The sequence below is a fragment of the Hyperolius riggenbachi genome, chromosome 4 (assembly GCF_040937935.1).
Source record: "Hyperolius riggenbachi isolate aHypRig1 chromosome 4, aHypRig1.pri, whole genome shotgun sequence".
NCBI lineage: Eukaryota > Metazoa > Chordata > Amphibia > Anura > Hyperoliidae > Hyperolius > Hyperolius riggenbachi.
The window spans coordinates 206,879,874-206,897,291 of record NC_090649.1 but is presented as its reverse complement, the minus strand read 5'-3'; the positions used below and the strand labels follow the sequence as shown (position 1 = coordinate 206,897,291).

Here is a 17,418-nt window from a genome sequence, read left to right as displayed (position 1 = left end):
AGTGGTTAAAATGTCTTAAAATGGCCATTTATAGTGCAGAGATTAAATTAGTAATCTGTAGCAATGAAGATTACTGAACACCAACAACCCATCTAAATTTAGAGTTGGAGCAAGGTTGGCTGCAAATAGTGGCTAGGGACGCAAAATAAAAATCAAGACATAATCCAGGAAACTTGTAGTAAAAAGTGGTTATAAAGGGAAGAATACCTATGCACACTCATGATTACTATCATGAAAATCAAATCTTGGTTAAGTGGTACATTTTGGTAACAGTGGTATCAATTTTCAAGGAAACCTCATGTGAGAGGCATATGGAGGCCAACATGTATATCAGTTTAAACAATACCAGTGATCATAACCATAGATCTCACGCATACTGAGAAAACAGACTTTTGGAAAATAACTTATATGATCTTTGATACAAAAGGTTTCTTCATAATACAAATGTTCATTTGGTTATACATATTCAGAGTCCAAGGAAAAAACCCAGTCAATGAAAATGGCATGAAATACTGCAACTAGTTGTAGGTGACAACACTAGCTTGTTTCTAATCAGTGACTTCATCCGGCCCACAAGTACATAAAAAATACAGAATACTTGACCGGATTAACTTTTAATAGTTGAATGAAATAGGTTGAAAACTTCATAGTCCAAAAGTTTTTAGCTGAATTTGGTCAATCAATATTCTGGGTACGATATGTTCTGAATTGCTCTGTGAATGCCTGAATGGTTATAACGTGCCACATCAATGTTGATTGACCCGATTCAGTTACACAACTTTTGGACTATGTAAAAAATTTTTTTTTTGTATAGCGCTTTTCACCTCTCGGACTCAAAGCATTGCGAGGCAGCCACTAGAGCGCACTCAGAAGACAGTAGCAGTGTTAGGGGAGTATTGCCTAAAGAACACCTTACTGAATAGTTGGTGATTTACTGAATAGGAAGAGCCCTTAACCACTACAATACTAGGTTAGTATTGTATATTTTGATGCACTTGCGGGCCTGATGAAGTCATTGACTAGGAACAAGCTAGTGTTGCCTACAACTAGTTCTAGTATTTCACACTACCATATATTTTCCTTGTGACTCCTATGAATATGTATATTATTTTTTTTAACCAAATTTAATTTGTGTATTAACCTCCTGAGCGGTCTGGACGAGCTCAGCTCGTCCATCACCGCCGGAGGCTGCCGCTCAGGCCCTGCTGGGCCGATTTTTATCAAATAAAGTGCAGCACACGCAGCCGGCACTTTGCCAGCCGCGTGTGCTGCCTGATCGCCGCCGCTCTGCGGCGATTCGCCGCGAGCAGCGGCGAAAGAGGGCCCCCCTAGCCGCCTGAGCCCTGCGCAGCCGGAACAAAAAGTTCCGGCCAGCGCTAAGGGCTGGATCGGAGGCGGCTGACGTCAGGACGTCGATGACGTCACTCCGCTCGTCGCTATGGCGACGATATAAGCAAAACAAGGAAGGCCGCTCATTGCGGCCTTCCTTGTTTATTCTGGGCGCCGGAGGCGATCGGAAGATCGCCTCCGGAGCGCCCTCTAGTGGGCTTTCATGCAGCCAACTTTCAGTTGGCTGCATGAAATAGTTTTTTTTTTATTTAAAAAAAACCCTCCCGCAGCCACCCTGGCGATTTAATCAGAACGCCAGGGTGGTTAAAGAAACCATTTCTAACGAAGATTGGATTTGGCATTTCCCAAAAGCCAGTTTTCTGAGCATGCTGTTGATGTCTTTTGGTTAGAATGCCGATTTCAGAGGCTGTGATGGAACACCAATATTTGTCCCTTTTTTGTTATTCCAGCAAGACACTAAACATAACCTGCCTGGCCAGGAAGAAGCATGCTGCTTAGGACCAGTCCATCTCATTTAGCATTACTAGGATATACACAGCCATGTTCAATATAATAAAATGTTAACAGTTGAATACAACATTTAAAATACGTAACCAGATGGGGTCCTTTAATCTGAAGACAGCCGCTGAAGCACAACCCATTAACATTCTGCATTTACAGCAAAATTCTACAGTTTGTAGGAAAAAACAAATTGTACAGAGTAAAACATTAAGTAGACAGTTCAAGACATGGTTTCTTCTCACACACTAAAAAAAAGTCCATAGGGGCAGTCATACAACTTCCATGAAATGACTGGATGTCCAGGTGTTAGGAAAAAGGTAAGTCTCCATGTTGGAATGTCCACACAGAAGGCTCTGCCACAGCTACACGTGTTTGGCTAAGGGGAACTTGATTAAGAAATTTAATTATGCCCCCCTTCAGCTCAGAGTCCTTTCAGTTAAGGGAGATGGCTTGAATTTTGAAAGACAAAGAATTAAATTGTTCAGTCATCAAATTTTATTTTCTTTCCTTGTCCTCCTCCTCCTCCTCGATTTCCACCTCTGAATCCTCCACCACCACCTCTACCTAAAAATGGTAAAAAAAAAAATAAATAAAAAAATATTGCAAGGTATTAAGAAAAAGGGTAAACCACTTTCAAGTTAAGCAGTCTTACTTTCTATCAATAATGTACTTGCCTCCAAATCCTCTACCTCCTCGGCCGCCAAAACCGCCACGGCCACCGCCTCGACCGCCAAATCCTCCACGGCCACCGCCTCTGCCACCAAATCCTCCACGGCCACCGCCTCTGCCACCAAATCCTCCACGGCCACCACCTCTGCCGCCATCACCTTTAGGCTTTGCAAAGTCTAAAGTAACTCTGTTGCCATCTATCTCCCCATCCTCCATTGCATCTTTTGCAGCTTTAGCATCTTCAGCGGTGGAAAAGTCTACAAAGCCAAACCTGTTTAAAAAGAAAAAAATGCAAAAAAGACGAACATTAGAGCACACAATGTAAAATTAACAACCTTTCAACCTCGTTTTGGTTACAAGGAAAAGTCTGCATCTTTGTGAAAGCGGACAACCCCCCCCCCCCCAAAAAAAAACAAAAACAGCACCTGTAAAGAAACAGCTGATACAAATCCTACAATAAATCTGAAGTTTGTCTACTTCCTGCTTTTATGGAAGCAGACATGTTAACATCTTATGTGGCAGGAAGTTACAGTTGATAGCTCTAATTACAACTTGTGTTTAATCAAAGATGTGGGGAAAATTAAAGCGGCTACAGTTTAGGTACATACAGGGTGCATGTCTGTTTTCCTTCTGTCCTGTGCAAGAGTTCAGTTCCACTTTAACCACTTCCACACCATGAAATTGTGTGCTGATCTGTGCTGCGTGGGCTCTCCAGCCCACATCAGCTAGCAGCCAGGGCGATCAGGGGGGGGGGGGGGGGAGTCTGATCGCCGCCGGCTGCTTGCGGGGGGGGGGGGCTCTTCAAAGCCCCCCTCCGCAACACTTCCTGGCCTCCTTCCCCCCCCCTGTGAGCGGCGCAGGACGGATTTCCGTCCTGCGCCTGATGGGATAGGCTTTAGCCTATCAGATGCCGGCGATCCCCGGCCAATCAGAGGCCGGGGATCGCCGATCTCCTCTTCGTATGCATGTAAACACCGGGAAAGATCTTCCCCGTGTGTTTACATTTACCCTGCGAGCCGCCGATCGGCTCGCAGGGTGTTCACGGAGACACCCTCCGTGATTCTTCACCCGTGGCTTCCTCCAGCAGCATAAACACGTCAAGAGTCCCACACCATCCTTCCACGGTCTGCTATTCAGCCGCAATCAGCCCAACAGGCTGTTGGGTCTAGTCTGGGTCTTCTGTGCATGCATGGACCTCCCGCAAACGTGCAGTAGACCTGGACTGACATGACTGAGCCAGTTACCGGGGCTGATCGTAGCTGAACAGCACACCGCAGGAGGACAGCGTGGGACTGACCCGTTTATGCTGCTGGAGGAAGCCGCGGGTGAGCATCAGATCCTTTTATGACAGCTCTGAATTACTTTAAGGCTACGTACAAGATGGCATAACCTCCAGGAGAGACTTTTTAAAGTCGGTAAACCCATTTCTCTTCCTTTTAGGTTCTTGAGCTTGCTTGTTGCTAACCTGCCATTTACCCCTCATTTGAGGAGCAACTTTTGACAAAGTGAGCATTTTATATTCTTCTCTTGCGAATCCATTTGCTGCCACTGGAAGCTGGCAGTATAGAGCTCAAAGAGAAGGTCAAGGAAAGAAAAAAAAATCCTGCCAAAATCAGGATCCTGTATTTGCACAATATATGTAGAGTATACAAAGTTATTTCTACTTACCCTTTAGATGTTCCAGTATCTCTATCTGTTACTATTCTAGCATTTAGAGAACCATCAAATGCGTCCTTTAATGTTTCTTCAGTTGTGTCTTCAGAAAGTCCTTTTACAAAAAGTGTCTTTGACTGAACTGACCCTAATCCAAAAAATAATGAAGATTAAAAGGGGATTTCAATGAGCATTCACCAACTTAAGTTATTGCAGTTCATTTCATCACTAACAGTAACTATGTCCCAATTGCACTGAGCACCAAAACTTACATAGTTTACAATGCAGGAACAGATACTTGTTAGAGGATGTACTGTTATACATTAAAATTTGCACACATCCCTAAAACATGAACAGCAAGAGCACGCATGCAGCATAAGCATTGTGTATTGACAGCAGGAGAGCCATATGGAAGCTGCAATGTTCAACTACCACTTTGAACTAGCGCATAGCATTTTACTGAGCACTGCTTGGTAAGATTAATAACTGCAGCTTGCATGCAGCTTGGAATGAGGACAATTACAATGTGCATTGTAGTTGCATGCCAGCCAGAAATATTAGCATCTCATTGATCATCTCTACTTGACAAATCTGCACAATTTTACAAATACTGTGGTTTAAAGATCAGCAACTGCCCAGAGTATGGTGCTTGCAAGAGGTGAGCATCATTCATAAGCTTACATGCAAAGAGGAGAAGCTACAATTACATACACCTGATATATGGAAGATGCCATGATAGAGCAGCAGAGAAAGCCGGATCAGTACTTGACTATCTAGAAGCTTTTTTTCATCAATAGTTCTCAGACACATTAATCATCACTTCCAGCTTAAATGTGTTTCAACTCGGGGTTTTGGCATAAGCAGAATAAAAATTACCTCTTCCTTGGGGTCCCCCTGCCTGGCTGAACTCAAGTCTTATCGTCCGTCCTTCAACCTCCATGTTATTACAAGACTCCATGGCCTCTTTAGCATCTTCCACAGAGGGGAACTCTACAAAAGCGAACCTGCAAGTGTACGGCTTGTTAGAAGTTGGCAACATTTACACATTTTTTAATCAGGGCTGACATTTAAGCACACTAAAGTTTAAAAATGTTAATCATATGAAGTCATTAAACCTAAGCAGGACATTATCACAAAATGATCTTACAAAACTGCATTTACTAAATAATTAAGAGGCAGTCATAAAAAGTAGAATGTCAAGATTACACCACAAATGTAATTCTAGTGGCAATTTAGAACTTTGATTAAAGTAAAAAAAAAAAAAACATTCTTGACCTACCTGTGTTTTTTCCCAGTCCCCTGCAGTCTGTTACTACTGTGCTTGCTTGGGTCCTCTGCCTCCTTGATCGTATCCCCATGGCTGGGAGTGTGTTCTGCGCTGACATAGCTGCAAGTTTTACAAACTGTGCAGCCCACTCCTCAGCCACAGAAGAGATTAAGGAGGCCAGGACAGTACAGGGGCAGGATGTGTGACAGCAACACAGCAGAGCTGCCAGGACAACAGCAAGGGGCCAGATAGACTGCAGGGGCTGGAAGCAGTCCCAGGAAAGTTACCGCACCCCCCCCCCCAAAAATTTTTTTTGAAATTAAGGTTCCTTTAGAGTGGTCTGAAAGTTAGTATTTCTACTTTGCTCTAAAAGGTTTCTCACAGCTTGAAAGCTACTATCCCAGGATTTTTTTTTTTAGCAGATCACTGAAATGGTTAACCAAAGCACTTTGTCCTGCTAGTCAGCTTAACCACTTGAGGACCCACCCTTTACCCCCCCTTAAGGACCAGCGCTGGTTTGATTGATCTGTGCTGGGTGGGCTCTGCAGCCCCCAGCACAGATCAGGGTGCAGACAGGGAGATCAGATTGCCCCCCTTTTTTTCCCCCTATGGGGATGATGTGCTGGGGGGGTCTGATCTCTCCTGCCTGCTGTGGGTGGCGGGGGGGGGCACCTCAAAGCGAAATTCCCCCCTCCCTCTCCTACCTGCTCCCCCCCCTGAGATCCGGGCTGCACAGGACGCTATCCGTCCTGTGCAGCCAGTGACAGGACGTCCCGTCACATGGCGGCGATCCCCGGCCGCTGATTGGCCGGGGATCGCCGATCTGCCTTACGGCGCTGCTGCGCAGCAGCGCCGTACAAATGTAAACAAAGCGGATTATTTCCGCTTGTGTTTACATCTAGCCTGCGAGCCGCCATCGGCGGCCCGCAGGCTATTCACGGAGCCCCCCGCCGTGATTTGACAGGAAGCAGCCGCTCGTACGAGCGGCTGCTTCCTGATTAATTAGGCTGCAGCTGGCGACGCAGTACTGCGTCGCTGGTCCTGCAGCTGCCACTTTGCCGACGCACGTTATGAGTGTGCGGTCGGCAAGTGGTTAAAGGACTTACGAGGCCAGATTTGTAAAAAGTACATAAAAAAGTTAGATACCTGTGCGTGTTTGCAAGGCACGGAGGACGCCGTCCGCGCCCTCCGTGCCGTTCCGCCTGGTCCCCGCTGCTTAATATGCCCCCGAACGACCCCCGACCGGGCTCTCTAGCCTTCACAAAGATGGCAGCCGGTGCTGGCCGCGGCTGCGCAGTCCGCATAGCCGCAAGTGCGGCTGCGCAGCTCTAAGGCCAACTCCCCGATCCACGCTACTGTTACGTGGATCGGGCTCCCCGATCCACGCTACTGTTACGTGGATCGGGGGGGTTGGCCTTAGAGCTGCGCAGCCGCACTCGCGGCTATGCGGACTGCGCAGCCGCGGCCAGCTCCGGCGGCCATCTTGGTACAGGCTGGGGAGCACGACCCGGGCCGCGCGGTCGGGGACCGTTCGGGGGCATATTAAGCAGCGGGGACCAGGCGGAACGGCACGGAGGGTGCGGATGGCGTCCTCCGTGCCTTGCAAACACGCACAGGTATCTAACTTTTTTTATGTTTTTTTTTGCAAATCTGGCCTCGTAAGTCCTTTAAAGGACCTCTGTCGCGAAAATCTTAAACTTTTAAATACATGTAAACATATACAAATAAGTAGATTTCTTCCAGAGTAAAATGAGCCATAAATTACTTCTCCTATGTTGCTGTCACTTACAGTAAGTAGTAGAAATCTGACATTGCCGACAGATTTTGGACTAGCCCATACTCTCGGGGGCGTCCTCAGGGTTTTCTTTAATTTTAAAAGCACTTAATGAATGGCAGTTGCTCCGTCCAACTGCCAAAAAGGTGTGCAGCGAACAGGGAGGCTGGACAGCATCTTTTTCAGGGAATGTCTTTATAAAGAATAAAGGCCATACTGAGAATCCCCTATGGAGAGATGGACTAGCCCAAAACCTGTCAGTAATGTCAGATTTCTATTGCTGTGACAGCAACATAGGGAGAAAGTACCTGTTAGACCTACCGGTAATGGGTATTTCTAGGAGTCCTCCAGGACGGCCCCCACATTGAGAGTACACAGGCTCCCCTCTGCAGGAAACACAGACTGAATAAACATTCTTAATTAGAACCACCCCACCCTCCATAAATAGGTGCACCACCCATCATGCCTCACTTTTCCCAGAGAACAAACCATCATGGGTGTACACCCCTTAATATATTGCTTCCCCTTTTGTGAATAGTAGGGCAGGGTATCCTGGGGGCCATCCTGGAGGACTCCTAGAAATACCCATTACCGGTAGGTCTAACAGGTACTTTCTCTTTTCGTCCTCCAGTACGGCCCCCACATTGAGAGACCACAGAGAACTAGTCTTACTCTTAGGGCGGGGTGACACTTTCAGGATTTTTCTTACAACATGATTCAAAACGTCAATCCTGTAGTGTCTTCTTAAATTGTGAAAGGAGTTGTGGTCCGCAACAAGATCTCTCCACAAAGTCGAAATTTATTTGGGACGTATCCTCAAGCAGGTAAAAGTACATAGGCTTAAATTACTCTGGTGGAATTTGTTATAACATAATTCGGTAGTTTTCTACCTGCTGGGGTTTAGACATGCTGTATGGTTTGTCTAAACCCCCTTGCCACTGAGCTTTAAGGTGTATGTAAAGGCCATATCTTTGCCCTGCAAAGAATGAGGAGGTTGTTTGATCCACACCAGCCTTTAGAACTCTCTAAGTACCCTAAAGGTGCTCGTCTCAAATAACATTTTATGAATTATTAAGCTACTCTTAGAGTTCAGTCTATGCAGAAGAATGGTGCACAATTCCCTATTGAAATGTTGGCCAAACCAAGGCCAGATAGATCAAGTCTGAAAATGGTAATGGTGTACTGTATACACCCAGTTGGCAGCAAGCTATTAGATGGGCCTGATATTGGTAATAGCCCATTGGATGAGCCAGCCTGCGACTGTAATGACTCATTGTTTACACTGCTTTCCAGAAAACAATTCTATAACCTATGCCAGATTTGAGTTTGGCCCCGTTCCGTGGAACACAGATGAAATTTTACAGATGCAACCTGATACGGCAAATTCTATTGCAATAGTAAGTCTATTCAGAGCACGATCAATGTGAAGCATTACAACGGATTACAGTAGCTCGATGTGCATGATCACCTTACGTGTGAGTCAGAAGCAGTACAGCAACTTTTCGTTGGCTGGGTGCTTTACTGTATGCAAGGCAAAGGTTGCATAATGTGCAGTGTAACTTTAGTTTCATTGTATTCCTGTAACCCTGTGAACCTAGCCATTCATTGAGCAAGGATCCCATAACCACTCACAAGGATTTGTTAGCTTGATTGATTAGTTTCTGATTCAGATTTCATTCCACACCGGATCCTTGATAGGTGAAATATTATTAGCACTATTAACAGCCAAACGTGTCCTACAAGCTAGTACCATACAGACTGTTACCAAACGTGAGGATTGTGTTAACTAGCTGCCCAGAACTGACAAAGCAATTTTAATGATCACATAATGGGTTAGCTTGGAAAACTCTGGCTCCAAAGAATGAAGTAACTGAGCATATGTACAGTACCATCACTTCTACCAGCCTCAAAGGAATACTATAGATTCACTTGGGTATCGACCGCACTCCTTTAAGCTCTGAACTGACGGATTGGATTGATCCGCTCCGGGACAATGCCAGCTAAGCTTTGAGGCATTATACCTATCCTGGTATGGATATCTGGATATTACCAGGTAATCTCGGCGATTTGAGTGGGGCTAGTATTTTTGAATTAAATATTCCAGACAGTGGCCTGGATCACTATCAGGTGGAACTGAATGTCTTCAGAATGTCCGTGAGATTGTAAACTCCTGCCAATCACTAGAGCAAAGGCGCAGACCTTTAGCTAAAAAAATATGTAAGGCGGGTCAGCTGGTTAGCATAACACAGTAACTATTCATGTAGTTTATGACAGTCTTGCAGCAATACCTGGCCTCTTTGCATTCATGTAAAAGGTAAGGACCCCTTCACACTTCATCCATTGTGTTGCCGAGTAATTCTGCATGTCAAGATCACTGGCCACACAATTCTATGAGCCTGTTCACACGTCAGTTGTTGTAATGAATCATATAATTCTAACTTGCTGCATGCAGGCTTTGTATTACATCCACATCAATTCATGTGTTTGCCAGCCGCAACACCATGCTGGCCAGCACACTGACGCTTCTCATGCCCAGTGAAGTAGCCTGGAAGACTTAGGTATCCTAACGACTGCAGCACAGGATCACCTACTTCCCTGTATCAGCCTGTGTACCTGAGAACAGGAAACAGTGAAAAGTGAGGCATGATGGGTGGTGCACCTATTTATGGAGGGTGGGGTGGTTCTAATTAAGAATGTTTATTCAGTCTGTGTTTCCTGCAGAGGGGAGCCTGTGTACTCTCAATGTGGGGGCCGTACTGGAGGACGAAAAGAGAAAAGTAATTTATGGCTCATTTTACTATGGAAGAAATTAACTTCTTTGTAGGCATTTTAAAATGTAAGATTTTCGCGACAGTTCCTCTTTAAAGTGAACCTCCGGACTAAAAATCTACTCAGCAGAACAGAAAAGGCTTGGTGTTTCTTTAACAGTTTCACAGCATCAGAACTTTGTTTCTTACCAAAGCATTTTTAGCTGCATTTTTAGCTAAGCTCCACCCACCAAAGAAAAAATCCCAGGCTTATTTTTCTGATGCTGTGCAGAGCATGATGGGATTTCCTATGTTATTCACGTTGCCTAGCAACTGGGAGAGGTTCTCAGGACACAGACAGTTGTAACTGTATCATGCTCCCAGTCACCTCCTTTCAACCAAAAAGATGGCTGCCATCATGAAATCAAACATTTGCCTGTTCTTTTAAAACAGGGTGGGTAAGAGATTTTAATTAACATAACTAAGGTAACTTAATGACAGTATGTTTGTTTAGGCTTAAAGTTCCTCAGGAGGAGGGGGAGGTATTACTAGCCAGAGATTTCAGAGGCAGAGGGGAGGAGGGAGGATTAGGTTTTTTGCTCAAGATGCAGATAAGCCTGCCTCTGTGTACTGTTTACAAACACGGCTGCTGTCATTGTATCACAGGAATAATCAATCATATTCTATTAAAGCTGTTTGCAGCTAGATTTGCTGTGTAAACTCTCTAAACTTTAGATAAGATATATAGACAAGTTACTTGTTAAAGTTAGTTTTTCATCTCAGATCCGCTTTAAGTAGATAAAAAAAAGTGAATATTTTTTGAGCGCATCTTATACTGTAGATCTACCATGTAACATACCCTTTTAGTCGGCCCTGGGGGGTTTGTGGCATCCGAATTGAAGTGGCTTTTTCAAAAACTTCTTGCAAACCATCCTCGGTAGCATTGTAAGACAAGTTGTTTACAAGAAGCACCTTTGAATCTCCTAAAAGAAAACATTGAAATGTGTTAAATATCAGTCAATCACAAACCACTCAACCCCCACTCACTTTGCCCTATGTAAATACAACACCGCTAAACCACCAATACTTCAAAATCTAAGCAAACACCTTTATTTTTTTTAAAGCAGAAATCCAGTTCATGTTTCCCTCTGCTCTAACAGATTACAACTTAACACAAACACCTGGTTAATAACGTTTGCCTTCAGCAGGAGCCTTATGTGGTTGAACAAGAATTTGTCATTGATGTTTGCAGATCATATAATGGCTGTGTTTGTTAAGCAGAGAAACCACTAGTGTTTGACAGCTGCACTGACTGCATGCAGCAGAATGCTTTGTACCAGGGGTGCCCATTAGGTAGAGGGCTTCATGGTAGATCCTGACAGCACTACATTTTCCATTCTCGATATACAAATGTGCCTCTAAAATTGTGCATATGTAGATTATTTTGACTTGCTAAATGTTTTTTTTTTTAAAAAGTAGTAGCTCACAAGCTGAAAAAGTATGGGCACCTTTGCTTTATGCTCATGCATGGATCTGAGATGCTTAAAGAGACACTGAAGTGAAAAAAAATTGATGATATTATGATTTGTATGTGTAGTACAGCTAAGAAAAAAAACATTAAGATCAGATACATCAGTCTGTTTCCAGTACAGGAAGAGTTGAGAAACTCCAGTTATCTCTATGCAAAAAAGCTATTAAGCTCTCCAGTCGTGAAGAGGGCTGTTATCTGACTTATTATCTCAACTGTTCCTGGACTATTTACTTTGCCTCTGCTAGAGGAGAGGTCATTACTTCAGACTGCTCTGAAAGACTAATTTTGAATGCTGTTGTGTAATCTGAACATATTATAGAATGATGCAATGTTAGAAAAAACACTATATACCTGAAAATAAAAATATGAGAATATTTTCTTTGCTGCTAATCTTCTAGTAATTATTCATAGTACACAACCAATTCATTATGTCATATTTTTTTTCTCGCTTCAGTGTCTCTTTAACCACTTTACCCCCGCGCGTACGTATTTCTCCGCCCCTTTTTCCATCCTTTAAAAACCAGGGACGGAGAAACACGTACTTTCCGCGTTCCCGACGCTGTCCGCGCTCCCGCTCGTAAACACGCCGCCCGCCGCTAGTAAAACCGCCGCCGCCCGCTCGCCCGGAGATCAATGAACGGGAAAATCCATTCCCGTTCGTTGATCTAAGCCCCACAATGACCCGCTGCTCTCCTATGGGCAGCGCGATCATTGTGAGAAGAAACTCACGTGTCCAGCCTCCTTATTCTTCCTCCAAGCTTCCGGAAGGAGGCTTGGAGGTCGCAATAAAGCAAAAAGTTACTGTGGCCATCTTGTGGCCAAATAGTAAACTACACCCTACACATTTTTCACATACAAATAAATGACTTTTACACACAAAATTAACTCATTACCTCCCACACTCCCCATTTTTTTTTTTTTTTGTAATTAAAAAAAAAATCAAAAAAAATACATAATTAGTTACCTTAGGGACTGAACTTTTTAAATATTTAAGTCAAGAGGGTATAAACACTGTTACTTTATAAACTATGGGCTTGTAATTAGGGATGGACGCAAAACTGAAAAAAATGCACCTTTATTTCCAAATGAAATATTGGCGCCAAACATTGTGATAGGGACATAATTTAAACGGTTTTATAACCGGGACAAAAGGGCACATAAATTTCATGGGTTTTAATTACAGTAGCATGCATTATTTAAAAACTATAATGGCCGAAAACTGAAAAATAATTTTTTTTTCCCCACATTTTTCCTATTTTCCCATTAAAACACATTTAGAAAAAAATAATTCTTGGCATAATGTCCCACCTAAAGAAAGCCTAATTGGTGGCGAAAAAAACAAGATATAGTTCATTTCATTGCGATAAGTAATAAAGTTATAGACGAATGAATGGAAGGAGCGCTGAAAGGTGAAAATTGCTCTGGTGGTCAGGGGGTAAAACCCCTCAGTGGTGAAGTGGTTAAAGGGGCACTATGGCAAAAAATTATAAAATTTAACATGTGTGCAAACATAAACAAATGAGAAGTACATTTCTCCAGAGTAAAATGAGTCATACATTACTTTTCTCCTATGTTGCTGTCACTTACAGTAGGGAGTAGAAATCTGACAGAAGTGAAAGGTTTTGGACTAGTCCATCACTTCATAGGGGATTCTCAGCAAGGCTTTTATTCTTTATAAAGATATTCCCTAAAAAGGATTTAAACAATTATACTGGCCAGCTTCCCTGCTCGCTACACAGTTTTTTGGCAGTTGGACAGACCAACTGCCATTCACTAAGTGCTTTTAAAAATAAATAAATCCCTGAGAATCCCCTATGAAGAGATGGACAAGTCCAAAACCTGTCACTTCTGTCAGATTCCTACTACCTACTGTAAGTGACATCAGCATAGAAGAGAAGTAATTTATGGCTCATTTTACTCTAGTAAAAATGTACTTTTATTTGTATATGTTTGCACATATTTTACATTATACAATTTTTCACCATAGTGCCCCTTTAAGGCACAGCCATGCAGTTTGCTTCTGTTACAAAGTGTACTGTATTTTGAATAATCTTTACCCACATCGCTTTGGTACAATTACCTGCTCGATAACTATACGTGTTATGCTGGACTGACTACCCAATAATTTTATTGCATAATACTTTAGAGCAGTCATACCAAACATGTAATAAAGCACTTCGTTGGCTTGAAAGCAAAATAGGAAATCTTGTTCATTGAGAGAAATGTAAAATTTTACTTTAACAGCCTGACAAGAAAATTTTAAGTAAATGTGATAGGAAGTGTGCTTTTATAGAATTTTTTTCCAACCAAATACATCTAATGATCCGCGACACTAACTGCAGATGTATCAGCTGTGTTTTAAATGTAGACTGAAGAAAAGGATTCATAGAAGCGCAATTGAAAAACAAACCTGCTGGGCCACCTCTTCTATCTGCATTCTGACTCTTTTCTCCTGTGTAGTCTATAAAGATGGAACGGCCTTCAACCTCTGCACCTTGCTTTTCTTCAATAGCTTTATCTGCCTCAGATTCAGAACTGAATTCCACATATGCAATCCTGTAATCAAACCAATGTTTAAAGAGCACTAAAAATAACTTTATATATGCCCTTATAGCACACAAAGCTCTTGACATTTGTTTCTTAAAGAACTGTAGGGTGCATTAGAAAAGTATCCACTTGGATATCATTAAAGCAATTTTTAATACAATACTGTAGTAGTGAGAAGCAGTTTCTCCCAGACTAGCCATTCTTTCATTTTAAAAAAAAATCTTGTGTGTCTGCTGCTACAGGAGGCTTTGGGAGCCCAAATACTGGCTAGCTCCATCCTGGGCAGGCACGAGTGCATGCATCATACGGAGCTACCCGCCTTCCGAAGCACTTGGGCCTCCACAATCTCCCATGGCAACACAGCAGTATTCGATCCATCGGTCAAATAGTGTTAATGGGAATGACAGCACAAGTAAGGAGGGAACCATGGAGATGACCCAGAGCATTCCCTCTCCATAGAGTATTTTTCCCATACTTCAGACTAAGTAGGACAAAAAAAAAGTTAGTTTTGTCCATGAAAACACTTGTATCAAATGTTCATTCCATAGATTTTGATATTAGTCAGTTTATGTTGTAGTAAAGAGGATTGGTTTGAATCTCCCACCTTTTAAGACCTACGTCCACTGATGTAATAAGTACAAGAATTCTCAATTAGCTTGCTTTTTGTTAAACTCACCTTTACTTTCAATATTGTATGAGAGTCCAGCAGATTATGTACTTGCAGTTAAGTCAAGTAATGTGCAAGATGAAGACAATACTTAGTACTGACACTTTAAAAGCCTACCCATGTACTAATAAGTAGGTAAAAAAGTAAATATCAAATTTATTCAGATTAAGCCCCCAGCAAGCAAGGACAAAGTATACCTGACCCAAAGCAAATCTACCCAGGGTGTCAGTTCCTGTAGACTAAACACCCGTGGAGTGTACTAAAACACAATTGTCAGTCCTCCTAGGGTTGGCCAGATGGGTTTTCAACTACGGTTATATACTAGTCTCTAGGGATGGCCAATGAGATGCAAATAATTTCTCCTTGCATTTATAATTTCACATAAATTATATGCAGCTTTAAATTGGACCAAACAGAATAACTGTCAAGTAAAAGGTAGAGTGAACTTACCCTTTGCTAGATCCATCTTTTCCAGTAGGAACACGGATTTCCTTTGCATTGTCAAATATCTCTTGCAATTCCTCTGAAGTTGTGCTATATGGGATGTTCTTGACAAAGAGTGTCCGTGCATCCCTCTCTGAAAGCACAAAAAGGTTTTTAGTGGAAATACTTAAACACAGTATAGTAGTATGAATGGAGTCTCCATGCATCATACCTTTCTTGCTATCTGCAATTTTTGCTTTGTCAGCAGGAGTGTTGGCCTTCTCCACTCTCAGTTCAGAACCGAGAAACTTCTTTCCATTCATCGTAAGAGCATTCTCCACCTCTTCCGCAGTAGAAAATTCCACATAGGCAAATCTCCTTTAATAGAGATGTCAGAGTAAGAACTTGAGCAGAGAGTTAAATAGCACACCAACAAAAACACACTAAAACACTCACTTGGAGGCTCCAAGCCGTACATCCTGAACTGGCAGGTTTTTCTTTGTAAAGAATTCCCTTATAGCAGTTTTCAGTTCATCGTAATCTTTTGTCGAATTCAAGTTTGCCACAAAGACGGATAAACCTAGTAAAGACATAGCATAAATAAAATGTCAAACCAATTCACCCAGAAAAGTAGAATATTTTCAACAAGCCTAACTTAAATCTGTAGAAATGGGAATTGGAGGCTACATTTTTTTTACAATACAATTCAACCAGAGAATCTGACTTGAAATATTAGCTTAGCAAATGTTAGGACAGGTAACAGCCAGCAGTAAGTAGTAGAGGATTGGTTATCAGGAAGCATAGCGCTCACACTAAAAGCCCATACACACGCTCAACAAAACTGCCTGATTGAAGTCAGTTTTAGATTGAACGACAATCAGGCGCGTGTGTGTAGGCATGCAAACGACTTGATGAGCGACTGATAACAGGCGTTGCGCCCGATCCAATGGTTGGATCCATGTTAGCCTACAGTCGCCTGATATTGTGCAGATGGTCCAGGAGTACGGTCCAACAGTTTAGACGACTGTTAAACGACTTGTACTTGTTTTCAATATGTAGTAAGTCGTTCCGCTAACGTGGGCAGTATGTACACGAGTTGCTTGTTTATCCGTCTGGACATACAGGTCGTGCGCTACGTTAGGTCGTTCGGTACATTGTGTGCGTGGTAGTTTACAAGCTGTGCGCTTAACGTGTGTATGTAGCTTAAGCGCTTATTTCCACTAAAAGCCGCAGCAGTTTCCGATTCGGCCGCGGCTCCCATTCTGTTGTGTAGCCATAGCCCGGATTGCTAAGCAAGGCTATACTGATTCAGCTGAGTGCTGCAAAATCTACAGCATGCCACCCAGATTTGCACCCAAGTGCCATCTGCATTGCAAGCCATAGGCAAGATAGGCAGCGTTTCAGCGTCCCTCTTGTATGTGGGGAAATGCTGCATATTCAGGCTTAGTGGAAATAGGGTATAAAGCCTTGTACAGTGTTCTCCCCAGGCTTTTAGCCTAGCCGGCTAGTTTTGGTGAGCACCCAGCTGTCATTGGCTCATCTCTGCCTATGCTGTAAGCTGAGATGCGCTGGTTCTACATTCTCATCTCGCCACACCCGGCTACTTTTTCATGCCACCCAGCTGAAAAAAAATTCTGGGGAGAACACTGCACATACTAAATTAGTCTTAGCAGAAGACCCCACCTCTGCTGAGAAGCCATCTTGTGTGTACAATTGGCCCCAAAGCACTAGTGAGAGAACTGGCAGGTTTGGATCTCAGTTCTGTACAGACTGAATGCCTGAGGGATTGAAACCCTGATCCTCGGGGCAACTGCCATCATGCATGTGTTTTGACCTTAAAGCAACTTTGGATCCTTCATTTCAAACTGACAGGTAAGCAAAGTATTTGGTTGCTTACAACAGACCTGCAGAGACTGAGGACTGGTTCACACTTTGGCACTTTTCAGTGCTTTGCTAATCAGGAAGAGCTGTTGCTAACGTAGTTTTATAGGATCTCACTACAGAGTTCTCCATTTGCATACATTTAAAAAGGTACTGCATGCAGCTCTTTGGGGTGATCGCGATGCAATTCTCGTTTTGTTAAATGGGAATCAATGTAAATTGCGACGCAAAAGCGCAATTGGATTGTGAACTAGCCCCGAGGTCCATTAATGTACATGTGAAAGTTGGTATAATCTAGGGGCACCCCCACTCTAGGGCCCATTCACACTTAAAAGCGCAAAACGCAGGCGATTACCGCCTGTGTATTGCGGGAGTGATTTTTCCGCTATTTCAATGAGGGGGGGGAAG

The 17,418-nt window shown here is 43.1% G+C and overlaps 1 protein-coding gene and 1 non-coding gene across 2 annotated transcripts in view; both read right to left on the bottom strand.

The window, feature by feature from the left end:
• Positions 1 to 1,929: 1,929 nt before the first annotated feature.
• The window catches only part of NCL (nucleolin), a 35,310-nt gene continuing 19,821 nt past the window's right edge, over positions 1,930 to 17,418 (bottom strand). Inside the window, exons 8-16 of the mRNA XM_068281279.1 lie at positions 15,586 to 15,709; positions 15,362 to 15,507; positions 15,157 to 15,283; positions 13,903 to 14,048; positions 10,821 to 10,944; positions 5,050 to 5,177; positions 4,189 to 4,321; positions 2,522 to 2,791; positions 1,930 to 2,411 (exon numbers count right to left, since the gene is read on the bottom strand). Coding sequence (XP_068137380.1) covers positions 2,333 to 2,411; positions 2,522 to 2,791; positions 4,189 to 4,321; positions 5,050 to 5,177; positions 10,821 to 10,944; positions 13,903 to 14,048; positions 15,157 to 15,283; positions 15,362 to 15,507; positions 15,586 to 15,709 — 1,277 coding nt within the window. The 3' untranslated portion in view covers positions 1,930 to 2,332. The remainder of the gene's footprint in view (positions 2,412 to 2,521; positions 2,792 to 4,188; positions 4,322 to 5,049; positions 5,178 to 10,820; positions 10,945 to 13,902; positions 14,049 to 15,156; positions 15,284 to 15,361; positions 15,508 to 15,585; positions 15,710 to 17,418) is intronic.
• Positions 4,927 to 4,998, bottom strand: LOC137505469 (small nucleolar RNA SNORD20). Its single transcript, XR_011020081.1, has one exon. It is a non-coding gene; the product is annotated as a small nucleolar RNA SNORD20 (small nucleolar RNA).